At 38.3% G+C, this 23,257-nt stretch overlaps 1 protein-coding gene across 1 annotated transcript in view; it reads right to left on the reverse strand.

Moving 5' to 3' along the window:
- Positions 1 to 23,257, reverse strand: part of LOC119876879 (filamin-A-interacting protein 1-like) — a 206,728-nt gene that overhangs the window by 14,895 nt on the left and 168,576 nt on the right. The window contains 3 exon segments of the mRNA XM_038554543.1: positions 1,800 to 1,857; positions 4,924 to 6,431; positions 6,434 to 7,728. Of these exon segments, the coding sequence (XP_038410471.1) occupies positions 1,800 to 1,857; positions 4,924 to 6,431; positions 6,434 to 7,728 (2,861 nt within the window).

Below are 23,257 nucleotides of genomic sequence, written 5' to 3' on the forward strand. Positions count from 1 at the left end.
CTACTATGGTTATTCAACATCTTTTAATATGTATGCTGAGAACTGATGAGCTATAGGCAATAGAGACCCGATTAAAAAGAATAGGAATTCTGCAAGGCTTCTACCACTATCCAATACAATTGAAGTCCAAGTTCTACAAGAGGTAGGAAATCCGGTGTGGAAAGAACTCAGAGAAGAGCCTCTTTATCATGAAGCCTGATGATTTGATGATAAAAGCTAATCATATATCTTTTAAAAAAGCTATCTTTCCCCGAATATCAAAGACGGGGACTATCCACATAATTTCGGAACCCTCACAATTCAGAAGTGGAAAAAAAAAACCCTGTAACTTTGTAGTTACCATATTTTTATAAAGTTCACTCAATTGGTTTAAAAATTTAGACAAAGGTGCTGCCTACATGAGATCTCAGATGCTAAGCTGCGGATTATTAGCCTTGAGCTCATTTGTGGTTATTTGACCAGGAAGCTCAATGTCCACTTTAATAACATGGTTACTCTTCTCACAAAGACACCTGGCATTTTGCATTCACAGTTTCATGCTTATTAAAACATGCTTGAAATTAATGAAAACGATATAAATATAAGTAAAACTGACAAGAATAATAATTCACTTCACCACACCACCACACACACACACACACACACACACACACACACACACACAGTCATGAGCTGGTTCTATATTTGCAAGTAAAGTCCACACTCAACTGAGGAAAATATTTGAATTCAATTAAGCTATGCATGATGTCATTTTTTTCTTGGCATTAATGTATCACAATTACTTTCTTCTATTTTCTATCCATCCCAACTTCTATTGAGGCTGTAATGGATAGAAGGGCCATTTGGCAGCTCTATTCAAACTGCTCCACAATTTAAATCAATTGCACACTTGAATAGAGCATGAGTTTGACATTAATGGTTCTAAAATTATTGTCTATAAAATTCTGGGAATGTTTTGGAGATGGCCAAACCTCTATAATACACACAGACACACACAAATAAGTAAAACTCTGTTTTTAGGATTCCATATTTCATTTCCATTTTATTTCACATTCAAATTATTTCCTGAAATCATCCCAGAGGCTTTTGTTTTTGCAAAAACTTTTAAGGTCCAGGCCCTGTGATAGCCGGGAGATGATTTTCCTAGCACATGAAGCAAATTCGGGATTTAATAGAAGTAAATGACAACTGTTAGACTATTTCCTATTTCATAATAGAATTTCTGAAAAATCAATTATTGTGGAACAAGGCCTATAAAATTTGATTTACAATTAGAAAATATGAGATCTGGCTTTGAAGAGGATGAGATCCAGTCCCCATATCTTACTGGCAACAAGACTGAAGCTCAGACAGGTTTACCGATGGGTCCACTTTCTAGAAGCAAAAACTGGACTAGAAGTCAGGCCCTGCCTCAGGCCCACCATCCTAAACAAAGCACCCGGCAGGCAGTAGTTCTGCTAGTCAGTTCTTTTCTCTAGCATCAAAACAAACTTACAAAATAGGAAAGACATATGGCTATTAGTTGATTATTTTATAAACAAGATATTTAAAACTTAAGTTAGTACATGTAAAGAGTTGGCACAAACAGAGGAAGGTCCGTTTTCACGGCAGCAGTAGCATCTGCACAACATACCCCCTCAGCCACTGCCCTCAGCCCTTCCCCCCTCCAAGAGAGGTAGCGCTGCCGGCTGCAGATTTCTTCAGCTCTATTTTCATAGACTGAGTCTCAGCTCGAGGCTCGAATTTGGTCAGATTTCCTGCTCCTGGGGCTGCCACTACTGGCTTTCCTGCTTTCATACCTTTTGACATAGGAATGCGGGTGGGTGTAGGTCGCTGAGATGACCCGTCTTGTCCTGACTGTAAGAGAATACAGAGACACAAGAGAGATGTTGGTGAGTTTCTGCCCAGATTTGTCGTCAAGGTGAACATCAGCAGGACAGGAATGTGCACAGAGGACACCTCCCCAGATAAAACTGTAAGAAACTTGGAGTCAGGACCTCACCCACTCTGCCTGCCTCTTCTTTCCTGTCCTGAAACATCTACACCAAACTGCCTTCTCAAGCCCCTGACCTATTTCCTCTGCCCTTCCTGAAGTCACCTCAACTCCGATTTCACAGAGAAAATTCAGCCACCTGGCAGAAACTGAGGCAACTTGACTTCCCACCGTCCCCCAAATTATCTCTACTTTCTTTAGATGAAGCTTTACCTTTTAATGATACCAAATTCTTCTCATTTTTCCCTGTCACTGCTGACCATACCTTTTTTCTTGAAGTTCTCCTAAAACTTTCTCGCCATGATACCTTCCTACTGGAGGCTCACCCACTTGCCTCCTGTCTCTGATGACTTTTATCCAATGTCTTGTTGGCTCCTTGTCCTTGTGTGCCTTTCTTCTGTCACCATGCTCCATTCTCAGCTCTCTTTTAATTTCTCACGTTCACCCTGAGAATCATCTCAGTTGTCATCCCATGTGTTGATGAGTCCCAGGACCTTGAGCCTTCAAATGATCTTCTGGAATACACATCTACATTCCCAACTACTTGCCAGACATTTCCACTGTCTCTCAGGCTTCTCAGATATAAACGACTTATCTTCTCACCCTTATAGTAGTCCTCCCATGTTTCTCATCTATCTACCCATAGAGCCACAACAGAAACCCCAGAGCCACCTTCTATACTCAGGTGGTCATGAGATCTTTGACCCTGTCTTCAATATATCTCTGTCCTCATTTTCACTACCAAAGTTCCAGCCTCCCTCTCTACCCTAGAGAATTGCAATAGTATCCCTGCCCTCAGCCTCTGTGCCCTCCAATTTATGCTTTAAACTGTTTTATAAACATATGTTTCTTTTTTTAAAGATCTTATTTATTTATTCATGAGAAACACAGAGAGGCAGAGACCTAGGTAGAGGGAGAAGCAGACTCCCTGTGGGGAGCCCAATGCAGGACTCCATCGTAGGACCCTGGGACCATGACCTAAACCAAAGGCAGACGCTCAACCACTCAGTCATCCAGGTGCCTCTAAACATGTTTCTAACACATAAATAATGTCATTCTTCTATCATAAGTGCTCTTTCAATGGTTTCCCTTTGTCTCTTCCAGGAGATTAATTATCAATTTCATAATAAGCCATGCACCTCTCTTCAATAGCTGACCCCAGTTTGCCTCTCTATTTTCTGCTTTTGCATTTTGTCTGGGCACCCAGTGGCTGCAGCACAACGGGAATGTTCACTGTTCCCCAGACAAACATGGCAGGCTCCTTCACCTCGCCATACCTTTGCACGGACTGTTTTCTTTACAGTCCTTCCCTTTTCCTTCTTAAAAAAAAAAAAAAAATCTCTCCTTATCCGTGAAAACTTCCTCCTCTAGGAAGCCTTCTCTGGTGGGTTCCTTGGTACATGCCTCTATCATAGAACCACTTAGGAGGTTCCAATCCTGCCTCTCCCACCAAGCAGGGAACTTTTTAAAGTCCTCTTTGCTGCTGGCACTGGGTTTGGTGCAGAGTGTTGCTAAACACTCAAGAAATATTGAATGAACTAGCCTCACTATTCAGTTTCTAAGAGAGGTGTCCTAAACTTTTTGCCATTCTTAACTTTATGGAATCCAATATATCTGAAGTAAGTGGGTCATCCTTTAGGCCTTGTAAATCTTATTTGAAATCTTCTTTGTGTATGGGGCTTAATCAGTAGTCAAAAATGTTGCTAAAGAAAGTAAAGCTATTTTGATCTGCCCCTTAAAATGGGAATAACATGTTTCAGCAAAAAATCTGTTCTAAATTACAACAACTTACACCTCCACCATCTTTTTATAAAAATCATTAGAGAGAAGTAACCATGCACATCACACTATGCTGTGTATTGCTTAAAAAGCAATATTATATTGAACCATTTGAGAAGCTTGAGCAATTCTGAATGCTATTCAGCTCCTTTGAGCCAATAATGAAAAAATTTACTAGTAAAGCAATTAGTAATTCACACCTTTTAAGTCTGTCTTGTGTCTATGTCGGTGCACAGAAAATTTAAACAAATCATATTGAGGATATGGGAAAATGAGCCACAGTTTCTATACTGAAATAATAAGCATCCTGTATTTAAAAGTGTCTGATACATGCTATAGAATTTGTTCAGAGTCTAAGAATCATAATTTCTAATCTACGGTTTAAATTAAAATCTAAACAGTACATATTCTTCTATAATTTAATTTACCAATTTGTCCAAGTAAATGACAATCACTGGAGGCATTTTTTAAAATAGAATTTATTCATAAGCTCTGGCTTTTATACCTCGGACACACTTTTTGAAAATCATTCATTTAGCCTTCTAGCTGGTTATTAAATAAATATTTATCAAGCTCTTGCTCTCTACAAGGTATTATTAATAAGATATAGTGTTTAGACATATAAACTCATTTTTTTTTACTTTTAAAGAAGTTTTTAATATTAAAATATTTTAATCTTATTTTTGGGATAAAATATTTTGGAATAAAATATGACAGTGGCCATACACAACCACATATTGAGTATTTTAGGGTGTAGTTACATAAGCCAGAAGGCAGTTTTAATTATTCCTGTATATTGGCCATTTCTCTTGGTTTCCATTTTTAAAAACATTTTAAATAAAAAAATTGAACTTTAAACCTAATTATTACCATATGCTGACACTATGAAGAGACTGTCTTTGCCAGAATTTGGGGGGCCTCCATAACTTACATGAAGAAAAGAAAATTTCCCCCCAAATTAGTTCAATTTATTAAAATATTAAGTCACTTTTATTTTCATTTCTTGGTACAGCTTATCCTCTAGGAAACATCCGCCAGTGGACTCAGCTGACCTAAGAGGCATGTGCTTTTGTTTCATTTCAGGCACTGGGTTATTCCCACAACTCACATGGCCCTCCCTTAGCCTACACTTTATAGCGTCTTCTACTCACCACTGACTGGGTTCCTCGAGTAGATGAAGTTGTGACCGGTGTTATGGTGATAGTGCTGGTCACTTTGCTCGCGCCAGGTCTTGACGAGAGATGGTTCCTAGGAGAGCGAAGGACAGTGCCAGTGGAAACCTCTTTTTCAGCTGTCACATTGACAGGTCGGACAGTAATAACTGGACTTGCTCCTTCAGCTGAAGTCCCAGGGGATCGTTTAAACTGAGAACCTAAATGAATGTGAATTTTATTGTCTTCCGTGGTTATGATATTGGCATTGGCATTATATTTCCGTAGTGGAGTTGGAACAGTCTGTTTTTCTGGGGTGACTTTGAGGACAGTCCTTCCCATGGGCATTTCCTGGGATTCTGGAGAGACTCCGATCTCAGCGGGTGCTGCAGATGTAGACACTGTCATTATCTGAATGGGGGATGTGGGCCTGTCGGCAAACATACCTCTTCCACTTTCTGGGGTCTTCTCTCTAGAAAATGTGGTAATCGTGACTGGAGACATGGCTCGTTCTGTGCCAAGAGTAGCATCTCCACTTTTTGATTTTTGAGACATAACATTTGGTGATGGAATAATGGTTATCCTTGGTTTCTGATTCCCTAAGGTAGGAATGACAGTGGTACTAGAAAAAAATTCTTCAGATGTTGGGCTTGTTATTTCCAAAGTTGCCGTACTATTCTCATGGTCTGGTGTCACTCGAATATGCAGAGGCTGACCTTGTTTTGGTGAAAGGACCAGCTCTCCTGGGTGCCCCGGACTGGAATTTGTCCGAGGCCCTTTCTCTTGAGTGATTGGGGGCCCATTTTCCCTTTTTCTCATCCATGGAATCCAAGACTTTCTCATAGTGAGCTCATTTGCTGCTGGAGGATACCTGTCTAGAACAGAGGATCGTTCCATAGGTTTTTTCAATCCCACCTGTCGAAGATTACTCATGATGTGGTTTTCTTCTTGAAAGGATTTCCGTATAAATACTGCTGGTGTTTCTTCCTCTGCTGCCTCACTGCTGACAGCATCCGTCTGCACTCCAGTCGATGTCACTGGAATATCCACCATTCTTCTTCCATTCACACTGGGTCTAAGAGCTCGGCTATACCGCTTAGAAAGCTCCAACTCTTTGGTCAGATTGAGGACCTCCTGCCCCATGTTTTTGTTCTTATTTTCTTCTTCCAGAAATCTCTGTTGAAGGACAGAATAATCCACTTGGAGTTGAGAAAGCTGATCTTCTTTGTTCATTAATTCATGGATCTTCTCTTTCAGAGCTTGGACTTCGGCTTTCAGGTCTCGACTTTTAGCTTCTTCTAACCGAAACCGGTGTCTCAGCTCCGCTTCCTGACTCACAGCCTCACCTTTCTCGATTGCCTTGTTCTTGGCAATCTGGTGCTTTATCTCCTCCAGTTGTTGAGAGAGAAAATTCGCCTTGTCCTGCTCGGTTCTAAATTTCTGCTCCAGCTGATCATACTCATCCTCCGTCTTCATCAAATCCCCCTCAACCACCTCCAATTGTTGAGGCGTTTCTTCAGTCTCTCGATTTCAAGTGTTAGTTCCTTAATCTTGTTGTCTTCTGGGCAGGTGAGTTCAGACCCTTTCCGAGACCTCCCTCTGGTTATTTCTCTTTCTACTTCCTCCATCCCGTCAAGTCTCTTCTTTAATAGGTCAACACTGCAGCTTAACTCAGAGGATTTTTCTTCTTCACTTTTCAGTTTACCTATTAACTCATCTCTTTCTTTTGTCAAGTTGTATACCTTTTCCTCCATTTCTGATTTCAGTTTTAAAAGCTTCTTGCTTTCTTCGATTAGTTTTTCGGTGACATCCATAACCTTTCCTTGTTCTACCTTAAAATTTTTGTTGAGTCCATCCACTTTTCTCTCCTCTTGCTTTATTTTTTCCATCATGTTTTTCCTTTCATCAACCAGCATCACAGTAAATGACTTCAACTTTGTGAGGTCATCTTTTAGACTTAATTCGGCCTTTTCCAATCGACTTTCAGAACATTCCAGTTCTTTAACCCTACTCTTGACCACCTCTAGTTCATTCAACAGGTCTTTGGTTAAGTTCTTTTCCTTCTCCAGATTTAAATGTAGCTGGGTACACTCAGATTTACTCTTGCTGAATGCTTCTTCCAATTTCTCCAGTTCGGACATTCTCTTCTGTAACTTCTCGACTTCAAGTTTGAGCTCCCGGCTGTGGTGTTCCTCCTCTTGGAGCTTCTTCCGCAATTCTCTGCACTGGGATTCAGTTTTGGTGATCTCCTCATCTTTACCCTCCATTTCAAGCACACGCTTCCGGAGATTTTCCACTTCTGCCATAAGGCTGGAGTTGCCACATTCCCCTTTGGCAATTTTATCTCTTAACTCCTGCAGTTCTTCCTCTGCCTTTTGGAGGTTTTTGTTGGTCTCCTCCAGCTCCTCGATTCTCTGAGTTAAGCCAACCAGCTTGAGCCTGAGTTGCCTGTTGTGAGACTCTTGGTTAGCCAACTTGGCATTCATCTCTTCATGCTCCTGGGAAAACCTTGAAGCCTTGTGTTCAAAATCCACTTCTAACTTGAGCAGTTTCTGCCTGTCTTCTTTGGATTTGGAAGTGATGGCTTTGAGCTTTTCTTCTTCTTCTCTCAGTTTCTGAGTAAGATCCTGGACTTTCTGGCTTTGCAGGCCAAGTTGCTCAATATGCATTTGCCTTTCATCCACCAGCATGAGTGCAAAGGACTTGAGTTTCACAAGCTCATCTCTTAGTTTATTGAGCCGCTTAGCATTTTCCTTTTCTTTTCGGGCTTGGTAAGCCTTTTCTTGTTCAAGGAGCTTTTTCAACCTAGGAAACAAAATATATTAAAATATTATATTTTACTACTATATTATGTATCATATATGTATATGTATTTATTTTTATACATAAGATTCATCAACAAGTAGGTTTGTCTCAATATTAAATAAAAATGAAATGCTATTATAATAAATACCTATCAACTGCTGCAATATCGAGGGTGAGCAGTTATTCATGAAACTAATTAGAAGCCAGGATATTGGTTACCCTTAGGGAGGGGTGGTAACCAGAAGTGGGAATGAAGAGGATCAGTTCCTGTACTTTTCAGTACTAGTTTCTGTTTCACGATTTATGTGCTGGTTACAAAGGATTGGTCAGCCTGTTACATTTCAGTAAGCTGAACACTTATGAGTGCCTTTCTGCAGCTATGTTATGCTGCAGTAACATAATCATTGAGTAACACTTAGTAATAATAATGACTATTTAAGTAGCTTTTTCTGTATTCCAGGCATTTATTTTATGTTCATAGCAACCCTATGAGACGTGTACTGCTACTGTCATCCTGATAAGGAATGTGGTGTTCCCCCTGCCCGGGGCCCACAGTAGCTAAGTGGCAGTGCTGGCATTCAAACTCAGGCAGTAGGGCTCTGGAATCCTTGCTCCTCACCTCGGCTAAATCAATGCAATAACTGAATTTTGGGAGAATGCAGAGAATGGGCTGTGTATTGCTGTTAGATCCACTTTAACTAAGAGATGAGAACAATTTAAGAAGTGATAGAAGATTGAAGGAGAGAACTTAATGGGGCAAAGGAGAGAGAGCGCGTATGAGAGAGAGACAGAGAGGAATAATCATAGCTAGGAGGACCTGAAAAATGTGATTTCTTGGAAGCCAAATTCCTACCATGGTCATGCTCTAGCTCACAGGATTTAGCTGAGGGTTAGATACAGAACTACTGTAAAACTGTGTGACTCAGTCAAGACAGCCTGCTCATAGCCTTCCATGCAAGCAGACTTGCATTTAAATTTCTACAGGGGGCAGCCCAGGTGGCTCGGTGGTTTAACACAGTCTTCGGCCCGGGGGTGTGATCCTGGAGACCCAGGATCGAGTCCCACGTCAGGCTCCCTGCATGGGGCCTGCTTCTCCCTCTGCCTGTGTCTCTGCCTCTCTCTCTCTCTGTCTCTCATGAATAAATAAATAAAATCTTTAAAAACAAACAAACAAACAAACAAACAAACAAATAAATAAATAAATTTGTCCAGGGAGGTCATTGGGGATGGGAAGAATGGGATGAATTGTAAAGACTTTGCAAAAGATAACTGGCATGGTCTCTGTGACTATTCACTCACTAGCAAAAAGGGAAAGAGAAATAGAAAAAAAAACTACTCTGATGCTTTCAATCTGCATAATTACAAACAATACCTTTAACAGGAATAGGAAAAACTGGTAGAAAAGAGTTTTGGTAGAAAATTGAGGTAACAGCAAGATAGTCAAGTTGAAAAGTGTACCAGGCATAGTTAACAATACTGTACTGTACACTTAAAAAATTTTAAAGATCTAATGTTAAGTGTTCTTTCCATCATGAGATAATTTTTAAGCATACCAGTTAGAAATGTAATACTTTTGATGTAAATCCTAAAATTTTATAGCTCATACATATCTTAATGCTATTACCCTAATGACTCACTGTTATTTACTCCCGTCCAAGCCCTGAGCATCTTTTGCTGATAATTCTGCAACAGCTTCCTAATGAGTCTCCTCAGAAGTTCTGCCACCTGTGAGCTGTATGATCTTGGACAAGATATAAAATATGAGATATCAGTATGTCTCACTTTTTTCACTTACAAATTATCAAAATAATTGATAGGGTTTGTGTGAGATGCATATTAGCTAATATATGGAAAGCCCTTACAACAGTGCCTGGCCCATACTAAGTGTAGTTTTAGCTATTTTTATGTTATAATAATTATTATTTATCTCACCTAAATTCGAATATAATCACAGGTTGTAATGGAACCCTGACCTCCATGCCTTCTTGTTGCTCTAAGAACAGAGGTGAAAAATCCATTACATGGCCTTGCATGATCGGGTTCCTGTGCACCTTGGCAGGTTCATCTGAAGTCAGTCTTTCCCTGTGATCTAAGCTGCTAACATTCCTTGGATATGCTGTGCCTTCTGCCACTATTTCCTCCCTGTTCCTCCTTTCACTCTGGCACACACACCTGAACATATCTAGCTGATTTTTATCCTTCAGGTTTCACTTAAATGTCACTTCCTCCAGAAACCTTCCTGACCAACCTGATTAAGTTAGATCCTCTTATAGACTCTCATCATAATACCTTAAAATCTTCCTTTATGACACTAATCAACTTAAAAGTTTTTTAAAAAATTTTATTTTTAAGTAATCTCTACATCCAATATGGGGCTTGAACTCACAACTCCAAGGTCAAGTCATATGCTCTTCTAACTGAGCCAGCTAGCTGCCCCTCAACTTACAATTTTGTAATACCTGCCTTCCTTTGTTAATACAACTTGCATGAAGATATGTGCCATGTCTGTCTTGTTTGTCCCCTTACACAATGCCTGACACATAGAAAGTGCTCAAAATATAGTGACTGAACAGATAAAGGAAAGAACAAATAAAGCTTGAGCTAGAAATATAGCTCAAGTCATCTTATATAGAGATATGTGAACTGAAGTCTCTCACAATGCTGAATATGAATTTTTGTTGAATGGATATTGTGGTTGTTACAAGGCCAGTAATTTGATATTGACAGTGGCCATTAGACAACAAGTGGCTCTGATTTAGTGAACAGTGGCCTCTCTTGAAGACTGTGGTCATTCTAGTCAATGGTCTCCTAAAGAAGAGGTGTATCTCCTAAGTAGAAACCAGAATGGAGAGAGGGAGCCCTCTCTATGTGGACTGGGAAGGTCTCCCTTCCTATACGTCTATCTTTAGTACTGGATGATCAATAACCTCTAGATATCCTATGAAGTTCCTCTGGGAATATTAGAACCCTAAGTAATATTTTGTAGACCTAAAGTTTTTGTTCTCTCATAGGTTTCAGTGTTCTTTTAGTATGTTTTGTTTGCTTGCTTAATTCTTTTTTAGAAAAGTTTCCAATCTCTGCTACAGAAAAACAAGAGAAAGTATTTTACCCACAGTTGGATCAGAACTCTAATGTTGGGGTAGTGTACATCTGGGGTCTAGTGGGAGGAACAGTAGTAATTAAAGTGAGAGAAGTCTCAAGAAGAAAGAAAGTTATAGGAGATCTTGGGGCTATTTTGTCAACCATCCCTCCTCTCTATACAGAAACTCTTACCATGCTAAAGCTTGGTAATTCTTGGATTTTCATTTCAATAAGGGGGGGCATACCAATCTCCAAAAGAGAAACTACGTAGAGAGAGGAAAAGGAAAGGATGGAGAAAAGACTGTGGGAACCCAGAAATAAGGGGTAAAAATAATGAGGAGAAACTAATGAAGACCTGGCAAGACAGATAAAAGGAGAGAGATATACTAGGAGAGTTCCATGGAGCAACACTGGAGCACCAAAGGAAGGGGGGCATTTGTCTCCATTTGTCTACATCCTTCCCTCCCTAGTCACTTTATCCTTCAACTTTAGGTGGGCTCTTTTCCCTTCTCTTTTATCCTCTAGAAATCCTCATTTTTATATCAAACAAGCATTCAGAAGTATTACCATGTAACTATCCACAATACATAATGACTATGGCATATTACATCTCCTTTTTCAAATAATTTCTCAATAGTTACAATTTCACTTTGTGCTTTAAACAATTAATTTGCTCTACATTACTAGGTCCTGTTGCCATGTAATTATGCTATTTAAGGAGCAGAATAAAAGGGTGTTGGTGCTGTTTGTGCCAACTGGTCTCATCATCTCCTTCCTCTCTTGCCATTCTGCAACCATGCCCTGATTCTAAGCAGATTAGCATAAAAAGGAAACAAACCAGAAGACCAAGACTAAGAAGATGAATCAGTACCTTGATTCTCATCAACAGTTACAGGCAAAGCCCTAAATATCCTGAAATCAAATTTATTCTTGGCAAGTTCTTAATTTTCAACAAGCATTTTATCTTATTTAAAGGATAAAAGGAAGACAAGTAAATGATCTAATAGATTTTCAGAATTCTATTGCCTTTCTTAATAATTATTCTTAAGTATATTCCTCATTTCTCTTTTCATACTGAATAAAATTATATTTTTAATTGCAAATTTATCATTTACAAATGTTCAGAAATTCAATTATTTTAAATCAGAAGACTCTAAAAGCATAGGCCCAAATGTTCTGTGAAATATATATATTTACTTATTTAAAAATGTAGTGATAGAAAGATTATAAACAGTGGCTCAGTCGGTTAAGTGTTTGCCTTCGGCTCAGGTCATGATCCCAGGGTCCTGGGATTGAGCCCCTCATTGGGCTCCCTGCTCAGTGGGGAGCCTGCTTCTCCCTCCCCTTCTGTTTCTCCTCATTACTCCCCCCACTCCCTTCATTCTCATGCTCTCTCTCTCTCCACCAAATAAATAAATAAAATCTTTAATAAATAAAATTACATAAGTAAATAAATAAAAGGCCCTAGAAAGTATTCCAAATGTAGGAGTTATAAACAAATATTATAGGAGAGTGACTTAAAATATAATAGAAAATATAAGATAGATTATTAATCTTAAGGCAGAAAGGTGTGTGAGTAGAGGTAGGAAAGCTAAAGAGAAGAGGGCTAACATTTTCAGCTGCAGTTGGGGAAGCTGGTAGGAAAACATGGTCTGGGGAAGACATGTTTCAAGTACTAGAAAACTTCTAATATCATTTCAAGACGTTCCTAAAAGTCCACTCCAATTATCAATTTTTACTAATCCCTAATTTAAAAAAATAAAGGCTAGAAGGGCCTTCAGTAAAAACAACAACAACAACAACAACAACAAAAACAACTTATTTACCAACTACCTATTGCATCCTAGGCACTGTTAAGTACTTTATTTCATCCCATTTTCACAACACTTTGAGTAAGGCATTAGTGTACCATTTTATAAACAACAAAAGTTATTTGACTAATCAAAGGGACAGAATTGAGAAGGGGTAGGTTTAGATTTTGAACCAGATCTGTTTGACCACAAACAAAATGCTTTTAACAACAATGTCATTCCTCAAATACATACTACTTGAACAGATCAAATTTGCAAGTGTTTTTGTTTGGGTTAACTTCATCTTGCTTGGTTTGGCCTATCCTTCTGCAATTGTCAAGATCTTCCTTGGATTTTGGTTTGTTACCTAGCTGATACAACTTATACCTAGCATTGTGTCAAAGGCAAAATGACTCCAAACATTAATAAAAAGACAAGTCAATTTGCACAGAGTTCTTTATACACTCTCAATATCTCCCTCCTGTTGACATCAATCCATTCAGTAGCATGGACATTGTCATTCACTTAGCTCTAAGCCTACTGGGCTGTATTTCTCTTTCTCTTCTGAGCTCCCAGTCCTCTCCTATGAACCTGTTCCAAGGACATCTTCCCCATGTCAGTCAACTACAACTAAATTCTTATAGATGCTTAGGCCCCGGATCTAGAGTCATCCTTTAGTCCTTTCTTTATCCCACATCTCCATAATTCTTCAGCAAACTTGTCAATTCTACCTTCAAAATAGATGCCAATCCAATTACTTCTCACTTCTATTGCTATCACCCTGGCCCATGACAATAATCATCTCTTATCTGGATTATTGAAATGGCCACCAAGTCTGACTCCCAGCTTTTACCCTCGCTCACCTTCAATCTGTTTTTTGCCCAGAAGTCAGTGTGATTCTTTAAATAAATGGTAAATCAGATCATGTCACTCTTCTGCTCCAAGCCTTCCAATAGTTTCCCATTTGACTGAGTGAAGCCAAATCACTGCAATGACCTAAAAGACCCTACATTATCACCCCCTTTCCCTTACCTCTGTAACTTTACCTTTGAAAACTCTTTCTCTCATCCTTCATATATTCTAATAGATCCTTCCCTCATATCCTTCAGGACTTTGTACAATTATCACTTTCCCAGGGAAATCTTCTTTGTCCAACTTATTAACTTGTGCATTTCATGACAGAACTTTCTCTTTCCTTTTCCTGCATTTTTTTCTCCAGAGTACTTGTTACCATCTAATACACTATACATTTTATTTATTTTTTAAATTGACTAGATCTCTTCTCTAAGTACCTTGAAAGGAGGATTTTGTGTATTTTATTCACTGCTGTGGCCCTGTAACCAGAACATAGTCCATGATGAGTTCTTTACATACATGTTGAAGATGATCACAGAAGGCCATCCCTTGCTGAAATTCAAATGCACTTGGCCAATTCCTTAACTTCTTTGTGCCTCAGCTTTCTCATCTATAAAATGGAGGGATTGAAAGTACCTCCTTCTTGGGACTGTTGTGAAGACAAAACGAAGTGAAAATGATACCTATAAAGTGCTTAGACAGTGACTATGCCATGGAATGCACTCAATAAATGCTAGCTGTCAGCACTATCAGCAGCACTGAGTAGGGCACTTCTTGTTGACTCATTTAGCAATCATTGACTGAACATTATTAGCTATGTGCTAGGCACTCTGCTGAGAATTTAGAGAAAAAAAAAAAAAAACACAGTTCTTGTCCCTAAGACATTTATTTAGTCTCTAAAGAAGAGGGCAATTAAACCAACAATTATAAAAACATGCAAAAGAAGCATACACCTTTGTGAGAACACAGAGAAAAGGCAGTGAAGTTGTACCAGGGGAAGGGAGTCAGGGAGGCTTCCAGGGGTATATGACTCTTGAATCTTAAAGGTTAAATAGGAACTTGGTAAATAGAGAAGGCAATGAAAGGGCCCTCTGCAGCAGAGGTTAGCAAACTATTGTCTGTAGGCCAAATCCAATCAAGGCTGGTATTTTGTACAGCTCTCAAGCTAAGAATGGTTCTTACATTTTTAAAAGGTTGTGAAACATAACAAAGAAGAATATGTAGCAGACACTGTATGTGGTCTGCACAGCCTAAAATCGCAATCTAGTGGAAACAGTATGTAAAACCACAGCATTGAAAATTAGGAGATATTTTCTAGGCACAGCAGGTAGCTCAACTGAAATGAAGGACACCTGTGGGGACACTGGGGACAGAATGAGGCTAGAAGGGAAGGACAAACCAAACAGCACCCCATGGGTGAAGAGGATGAATCTGAACTTTGGATTCAGAATATGAGGAAATTTGACAGCTTTGTAGAGGATTGGAGGAATGTGTCCAGGAAGCCAGAGCTCATTTAGGAAGCTACAAAAGCAGGAGATAAGAAATATCATGGAGTCTAAACTAAGATCATGCAATTGAAAAAAGAATGGAGGAGTTGCCCTGGGTGATTTTTTTAGGATTTGGTGACAGACTGAGTGAAGATGGAAAGGGAGAAATTTGGACAGACTTTCCAGTTTCTAGTCCAGGTTATTATTTTGATATCCATGCTTATCATATTTATCACATATGGGGTAACATAAGAGAAACAGACCTGGAGAGGAAGATCATGATGTTGCAAAAAGACAAACTGACTTTGAGTTTGCTGAGAACTTATAAGATCAATGCTTATTGGTAGGCCTGGAGTTCCTAGAGTTGAATCTAGGCCAGAGATACAGACTGAGAGTCTCCAGTGACTGGTACAACCTAAGAGAGGTAAGTAGGAGGTGTGTAGACCTGAGAAAAAGGAGTAAGGACAGAAAAAAGGCACTGAGATGAGAAAATATAAATGACTTAATGCAAGCACCTGAGCAGGAGAGCCAGAGAAACAAAGGAATCCAGGAAATAGTACATTCCCAGACACCAAAAGGGCAGAGAGAAGCATAAGAAACAGGACATGTCTGCAATGCCAAATACTCTGGAGAGATCAAGTAAGAAAACAGGAAAATGTCCATTGTTTTCATTTAAACTTAAAAAGCTTTTCCCGTTGGATATGTCAATATCCAGTACTTCATTTAAGCAGTTTTAGTGGAGTTTCAGAATAAAATACAGATTAAAGCTTGGCTGAAGAAAAACCAGGAAGAAGAAGAAAAAAAGAAAACACATAGAGACAAATATCTGAGACTAATTACTCGAAATCTTGATTGTAAAAAAGAAGGAGAAACAGGAAAATGTACCCAGGAATCAGATAGGGCAAGATCAACATTTTAACCCTTAAATATATATATGAGATTAGCATGTTCTCACTTAACTTTAAAGCTGTTTTTCCTTATGGAAATAATATTCCAGTTAATAATAATAGAATGCCATTATTAATAAATAAAGAAGTAATTATAAAAAAACACTTCTACAATGCCCAATGAAATAATGGATATAGGCAACATTCATCAATGTCTCCCAAGAGAGATAGCCAACCATTGTATACATATGTAACATACTTCCACCCAAGAAATATTCCTACAAAAAAAAAAATGAACCTAAATAATATCAGGCCCCTATAACTACTTACTAGTTTACAGGAAAGACAGGGGCAAGAAACATACAACACAGTGTGACACTGTGATGATGCAATCAGGAAAACCCAAAATGTAAGGGACTACACAGGATAAAATACCATTAAATAAATAAATTGTAAGCAGGAAAAAGAGGGGGAGGAGGGGTTGGTTAAAAGAAATTTAGATGACATATCAACCAATTTTAATATATTTAGATGCTTATTCAAGCTATTTTTAAAATAAGATGATTGGAAAAATTATGTTGTTAAGGAATTCTTACTAAATTTAGGTAGCTTAAGGATAGTTTTAAGAGAATTCATATCCTTTAGAAATATACATTGAAATGTTGATGAATGAAACTATATGTCTGGAAGTTTTATAAAAAACAATCCAGAGCAAAGGAAAAAAAATAATCTGGGGTAGGGGGAGAGAAAAATCCAGAGCAATGGGAATAGATGAAATCAGACTGATCATGAGTTGATTAAATGTTGAAGCTAAGTGATAGGTATATGGGGATTCTTTACACTATTCTTTTATTCTTATAAATGTTTGAAATTTTCCATAATAAAGGAAATTTGTGATCTTTGTGATCTTTAGCTCCCTCTCACCCCCAAGTCTCAGCTCCTTTGGTATATATGGTCATATTTTTAATTTTCTTTACAGTACCATATATTTCTCATATTTGTCTATGATTATGGGGATTCTTTCATTCATTTCTATATTTATAAAATTAAGCATATTAAAGACTTACTTTTCTTCCTCATTGGGATCTATGTGTGATGCTGAGTCAAACTTATGCTAAAAAAAAGCATCCTCACGCTTTTTGGAATCATGTGGAAATTCTGTTCCACAGATATTTATGAATTTATCTTTCCTTTAAAAGCATAATTTTTGTTGTTATTGGGGGAAAGGGAAAGTGAGAGTTTTTTAACCTTATCCTGGTTATCCCTCCTTAGATAAACAAACACCTTCCCTGGAACAGTTGTCAATCTGTACTCCTAAAGACCCAGGGCCACACCTGACTATAACCATTCTCACTTTTTATCCTTGGAAAGTAAAGCATGTAAGATTTCACAGGTTCTTTTTCCCAAATTTCTTGACACTCTCACTTCTATCATTTTCCAAATTTATCAGCATTAGCCCCTGAGCTGCAATTTTCTCTTTCCTTCCTTTAGATGTAGTCACTTTCCATCATCTTAATCCATTGGACCCCATTTTGAAACACTGATGTCATTTTATTTTATTTATTTATTTTTTTATTTTTTCACTGATGTCATTTTAAAAGTTAATTTCATTTGTTTCTCAGCTGGACCATGCTAATTTCCCATCTCACTATTTCTCTTCCCTTTCACAATTTTTATTCTTTTATTTTTCTTCAATTCTCCCTGTATGTATGCCTTGCTCTCTTTCAAGAGAAAAGGCAGGTTAAAACTAGCAAGGGCATGATAGTAATTAAAGATGAATGAACCTCAAAAGACTCAAGCTTGCATGCAGTTCGAAGTCTTTAATCACATGCATTTTTTCCCAGCTAGAGCATAGAACAGAGCTAAGCAGCTTGGCAACATGATAGGACTGGTTTTACCAAATGACTCAGGAAGAAGTGTCACTTTTTCATAAATTGTTTCAGTTCCTCAAGATGATGTCTATTATAATAATTATGCAACATTAATCTAACTTCCCAATATACTACACAGGGCTTAGATTAGGGTGAGGTGAATAAGGCTGGGCAGTGCAGCTGCAGCCAGATCTCATCCTCATTTGAAATTTTATTCATCATCGTTTTTTTGCATTGATTTTTATTTTAAAAAGTAATGCATTAAAACTATTGTATATTTTGCTTACTGAGTTTTTGGGCATCCTCTTAAATTTTGCACCAAGGTGACACCTTCATTAGCTTCACCCTAGGCCCAGCTCTGAGCTCTGAGTGCTAGATAATCATTTATATATGAATAAATGATTCATAAATGGTAGGACAAAAATTTCTGAGCTTTGTTTTTCTTTTGTGTTTCTTAGTAGTGGGGATGAATCTACAAAAGCCTTCATACATTTTTTCTTTTTTCCTTGTTGTGAAAATCAGAAGTATTGTGGAACATCTGATCTCAAACCTTTTGACCCTGGTCCAGTGTAGTGGGACAGAGACCTTTCTAACCGGCTCACAATAAAAAAGGAATTGGTGATAAAAAATGGAAAAAAAAAAAGAAAATCAGTAAACTTTTTGCTAGCAGCTTTCATGAGCTGCTTTTATTTTGTAAGAGAAGACCCTAAAGATATATACATGATCTTATGTTATAAAACCATATTGTATAAACTTTAACATAATCTAGTAATCTCATTACATTTACTTTGATATTATAATCCAAGTAATGCAAACATCATACATACTCCAGACAAGTTATCACAAATGAAGTTTTACTCTTCATCAGGAGGGATTAGGTATAATCTTGCTCTTGAATGGGCACATTGATGACATGCCTTGAAGTCTAGCTTCTGAAAATTATAAACCATGGATATGCATTATGAACCCTCTGTGGGTTAGCCTGACAACCCACAACAAACTAAATTATGAAGTTTAACCAATAACAATTTACCTTTAAAAGGCACAGATGGTAGCAACTAAGAACCATGAAAAGCTCATGGTGGATAACAAATTACTCTTCTTGAAGATTATGGGATTTCCTATTACCAGGTGAACACACGGTTCAGTGTGTTTGCCAGCATTTGGTTGTAGCCAGACTGCAGTGGAAAACACCCTTTTTGTCTTTACGAAAATCTAATAACATGCTAATTTAAATTTATAAATGCCATATTTTAAAATAAGCCCTCCAGTATATTACTAGTAAATTCCTCTTTTTTTTTTAAGATTGTATTTTCTTTTATTTTAAAAGATTGTATTTATTTATTCATGAGAGTCACAGAGAGAGAGACGCAGAGACCCAGGCAGAGGGAGAAGCAGGCTCCATGCAAGGAGCCTGACCTGGGACTCGATCCTGGGACTCCAGGATCACACCCTTTGCTGAAGGCAGCGCTAAACTGCTGAGCCACCTGGGCTGCCCCTAAATTCCTCTTAATCACAGTAGAAATTAAAGCCTAGGGAATTATTTGTCATTTGCCCATAAAAACATAGAAATACCTGTTTTCTTCTGATAGTTTACTGCTTGTCAGGAGGCCCATATTTGGGACTCACTACCTGAGAAGGAGCTCCTTGATCATATTCTAGTATGAATCATATAAGCATGATTCATTAATTCACTTCGTATTTCAACAAAGATGCAAAGATGGGTTATATGCCCCACCATTGTCAGACAGTATATTAGATACTTGAAATAAAAAAATAAGTTGCAATGCTATGTAAAAAGTACCATTTATCTTTAAATATAGGCTACTAAGGGACACCTAAGGGTGGGGATGTGACTGGAGGAAATAGTTCCCAGTATCATTCCTCTCCTTTCAGGGGTGCAGCCCATATGACTACTTTGGGAGAACTAGAGAAGGGTCCCCCTGCTCTCTACAGAACAAATCTCATGCTGGGGTGTCTAGCTTGATGCTCTGAAAACTGGATTTCAGTCCCCATTCTGTCATTAGTCAGTTGCCCCAGCAAGCTACAATCTGCACAACCACACACAATAGTTCTATGGGCTCTTCTTTTTCATCTTTCAGGTTTCATTCAGTGCACGTCTCCCCCCAAGAGATGCATTCTCTGACCAGCTTATTGCAAATAGTTTCCCCAGCCACTCTTCATCATATCACCCTATTAATTTCTTTCATTGCACTTTTACTATCTGAAATCATCTTATTCATTTGTTTGTTTACTTCAATACTGTCCGTCTGCTCACCTCTCCACAGAGCAAAAGCTCCATAAGAGCAAGGTCCATGGTTGAACACCAGCCCCCTAGCAAAGTGGTGTTCACTTTTGAGTAGGTACACAATCAATACTTGGTCAATGAATGAATAAACAAAGGTTATCTAGATGAAGAATGGGGAAATAGTGTGCCACGTAAAGGGGAAAGTGCACACAAGTGCAAGAAACAGAATCTCACTCAGAACAGCACAGGGTCATTGTTAGAGAACACAGTAGCAGGTAGGAAAATGTCAAGAGGTAAGACTCTAGTAGAAGGTGGAGGTCAGATCATGAAGCAATTTGTATGATATCCTAAGAAGTTGGGTTCCATACTGAGGGTTATATAAAGTTCTGCAAGGACTTCAAGAATAGTGATAATATTAAATTTGTATATTACAATATTCTGATAACAATGTGATTGTATGGATTACAGAGGAGACAAGAGGCAAGGAGATTAGTTATGAAAGTGTTGAGATTTTCCACCCCCCCCCAAAGACTATACTAAGATTACAATTGTAATACAAGAAAAGGAGATTTTAAGAGTAAGTAGGATGTAGAAATATCAGTTTTTCATGCCTGAATATGAAGGTTATGTAGAAAGAATTATGTAAGATTATTTCTGCATTTTGACATGGGTTGACCACATGAATGGCACACTCCTTGGCCATAATGGCCCCATTAGCATCACAATCTAACAACAATTGATCTAAGTGGTACTACATGGAATCTTAGTGAAATAGTTATGATGTACCAATTGCCCAATTTTTCCTCAAGACGACTCACTTTAGCAAAGGGCAAAGCTATCTTTTTAAAAAAAACGCATCTCACCTGATTCAGCATAAGCAAGATAAATCTCTAGGTCTTTTCTACAATGTAGATTTTTTGAAATGTGGTCTTCTACATCTCAATTTTATTCATCTTTGGAAAATAAATATAATTGTCTAACAAACTTGTGAGAGATGCAAATCAGGGCTTGAACCTCTTGGTAGGGAGTGTTTTTGAATAGGGACATGGACTCACTTTATGGAATCAATGTTATATATAGCTATAGAAAAAATTGTTATTGAAGCTACTAAATTACCAAGCTATTTATTTGTATATAGTGTTATTTAATAACACAAAGTTCTATATATTTTTTTAAGTTCTATATTTCTAATTGTTATCCTTTGTACTGCCTGTTGTCATTTACTTCTCCAGTTCCACTCTCCACAATTCTCAACTCTGTGAGGCAGATCTAGAGCCATTTTAGTGACAACCCCCTTTTAGCTTCAATTTTGGTTCCATTGATTCTCCTATCACTCCCACTCATGGGAGATTGGAGAATGAGATATTCCTTCCCTCCAGAGTCTTGGATATTTGGCTTCATTCTTCTACTGAGGGCCACAGTCCCTTTGGCAGCCCTCTCTGATACAGTTACTCCTGAGGGTTCTGGGAACTACTCCCTCCCCATAAGTTAGCATAGTAAGAGATACACACTCCTACACTCCAAATGCACCCCCCCCCCCACCAGATACTAGCCCTAGGACCTGGAGTGTCCCTTACTAGCTTCCCACCCACATGTATACAATGTGAAGTTACCCCATTTGATTCATCTGGGTTTTTTGCTGTAACCCTAACCGGATCATACAAAATGTCAATGTTAGGGCTCAGGATCATATCCCTTCTCTACACCTAATGCATTCTTTATAGGACAAATCTGTAGCTTTGGACAGTTCTGTCCTATTATCCCAAGCTACGGATTTTTCCTATAAGGTATGTTTTAGTTGTAGTCCTCCTCTCCCTCAGACCAGAGATGGAGGGGTCTTATCTGCCCCTGTTTTAAAGCTGAACAGCAGGAAGGGCCTTGCGTTGGATTCCAGGATAACAATCCTAAAGCCTAGCTCTCTACCTGTGTCATTTATACTCTAAGGTCTTTAGAGGTAGAAATTTTCTGGTTAGTAAAAGAGAAAGACCACAAATACTGAAACTGAACGAGAATATTTAGGAGAAAAAAAATGATTAACTCCTGACAAAGGACCAAATATGAAGTCACATGGAGAAATCTGTGTAGAAAACTAATCTCTATGTAATTCAATCATGCCAATAATTTTCACTGGCTGAAAACATACATATTTTTTTGAAATTTGTCATTTCAAAGTTAACCCTCAGTGCTCATGGTAGTAGTTCAGAGTATGTACTCTAGAGCCAGACAATCTGGTTTAAACCTAATTCTCCCCCTACCATCTTGGACAAATTTCTTAATTTAGCTCTTTCTCAGTTTCCTTCCTTATAAAAGTGAGATAATAATAGTACCTATTCACAGAAACATTGTCAGAATCACATGAATTATTATATGTAAAAGGCTAAGTTCTCGATAAATGTTAGCTACTATTAATAATAATGCTAAATTGGAGCTTACTGCCAATTTCTATCTTTGCCTTCCAATGAGAATTAATTCTTCAAAGACAATGAGAAGGGAGATGCATTTATGAATGCCATGTAAACATAATCTCATTCTTGAAGTTGATATTGTTGTTGTTTATCTTGTGGGCATGGATGAGTAGTTTCTACCCACAATAATATGCCTTTTATTGTGTTTTCACCTAAGCTGTTCAAAGTACTTCCCAAACACCCTCAAATTGATCAGATGAAATATTTTAAACAGTAGAAAGATGTTATAGAAAGATGTTATGCTTTCTTTTTGATGTTTCTCTTTTTTTCTTTTTAACGATTTTATTTATTTGAGGGAGCAGACCGAGTGAGAGAGCACAAGCAAAGGGAGGGGTGGAGGGAAAGGGAGAAGCAGACTCTATCGGGGCTCCATCCCAGGACCCTGGGATGATGACCTGAGCCAAACAGAAGGCAGACACTTAAACACTTAACTGACTGAGCTACCCAGGTGCCCTCATTGATGTAGTTTTGAAACAATCAGCCAGGTGAATAAATTTACTGAATGATTTTCATAAGGAATGGAAAATGGCATGATCCAAGGAATTTTTATCACCCAAATATGTGGCCTTGGGCTCTTTCTTCCCAGTGGCCCCCTCACCTTCCCCTACTCTAACCCAAAGAGACCTTTCTTATCCCATTTCCAAAGAATGTGTCACCAAGTTTCATCATACCTAATTGTCAGATGCTCATCTAGGCAACACTTGTGCATTATCACAAGCAACTCTCTCCCTCAGAAAGTAAGCTAAATGGGGTGGGGGTGGAGGTGGGGAGGAGAGTCACTTGGGAAGCCAGAGAGTGGGAGGATATTTTGAGGCAGGTGGGTTTTTAGGTCCCTGTAATCACAA

The sequence above is a fragment of the Canis lupus genome, chromosome 12, assembly GCF_011100685.1.
Source record: "Canis lupus familiaris isolate Mischka breed German Shepherd chromosome 12, alternate assembly UU_Cfam_GSD_1.0, whole genome shotgun sequence".
Classification (NCBI taxonomy): Eukaryota; Metazoa; Chordata; class Mammalia; order Carnivora; family Canidae; genus Canis; species Canis lupus.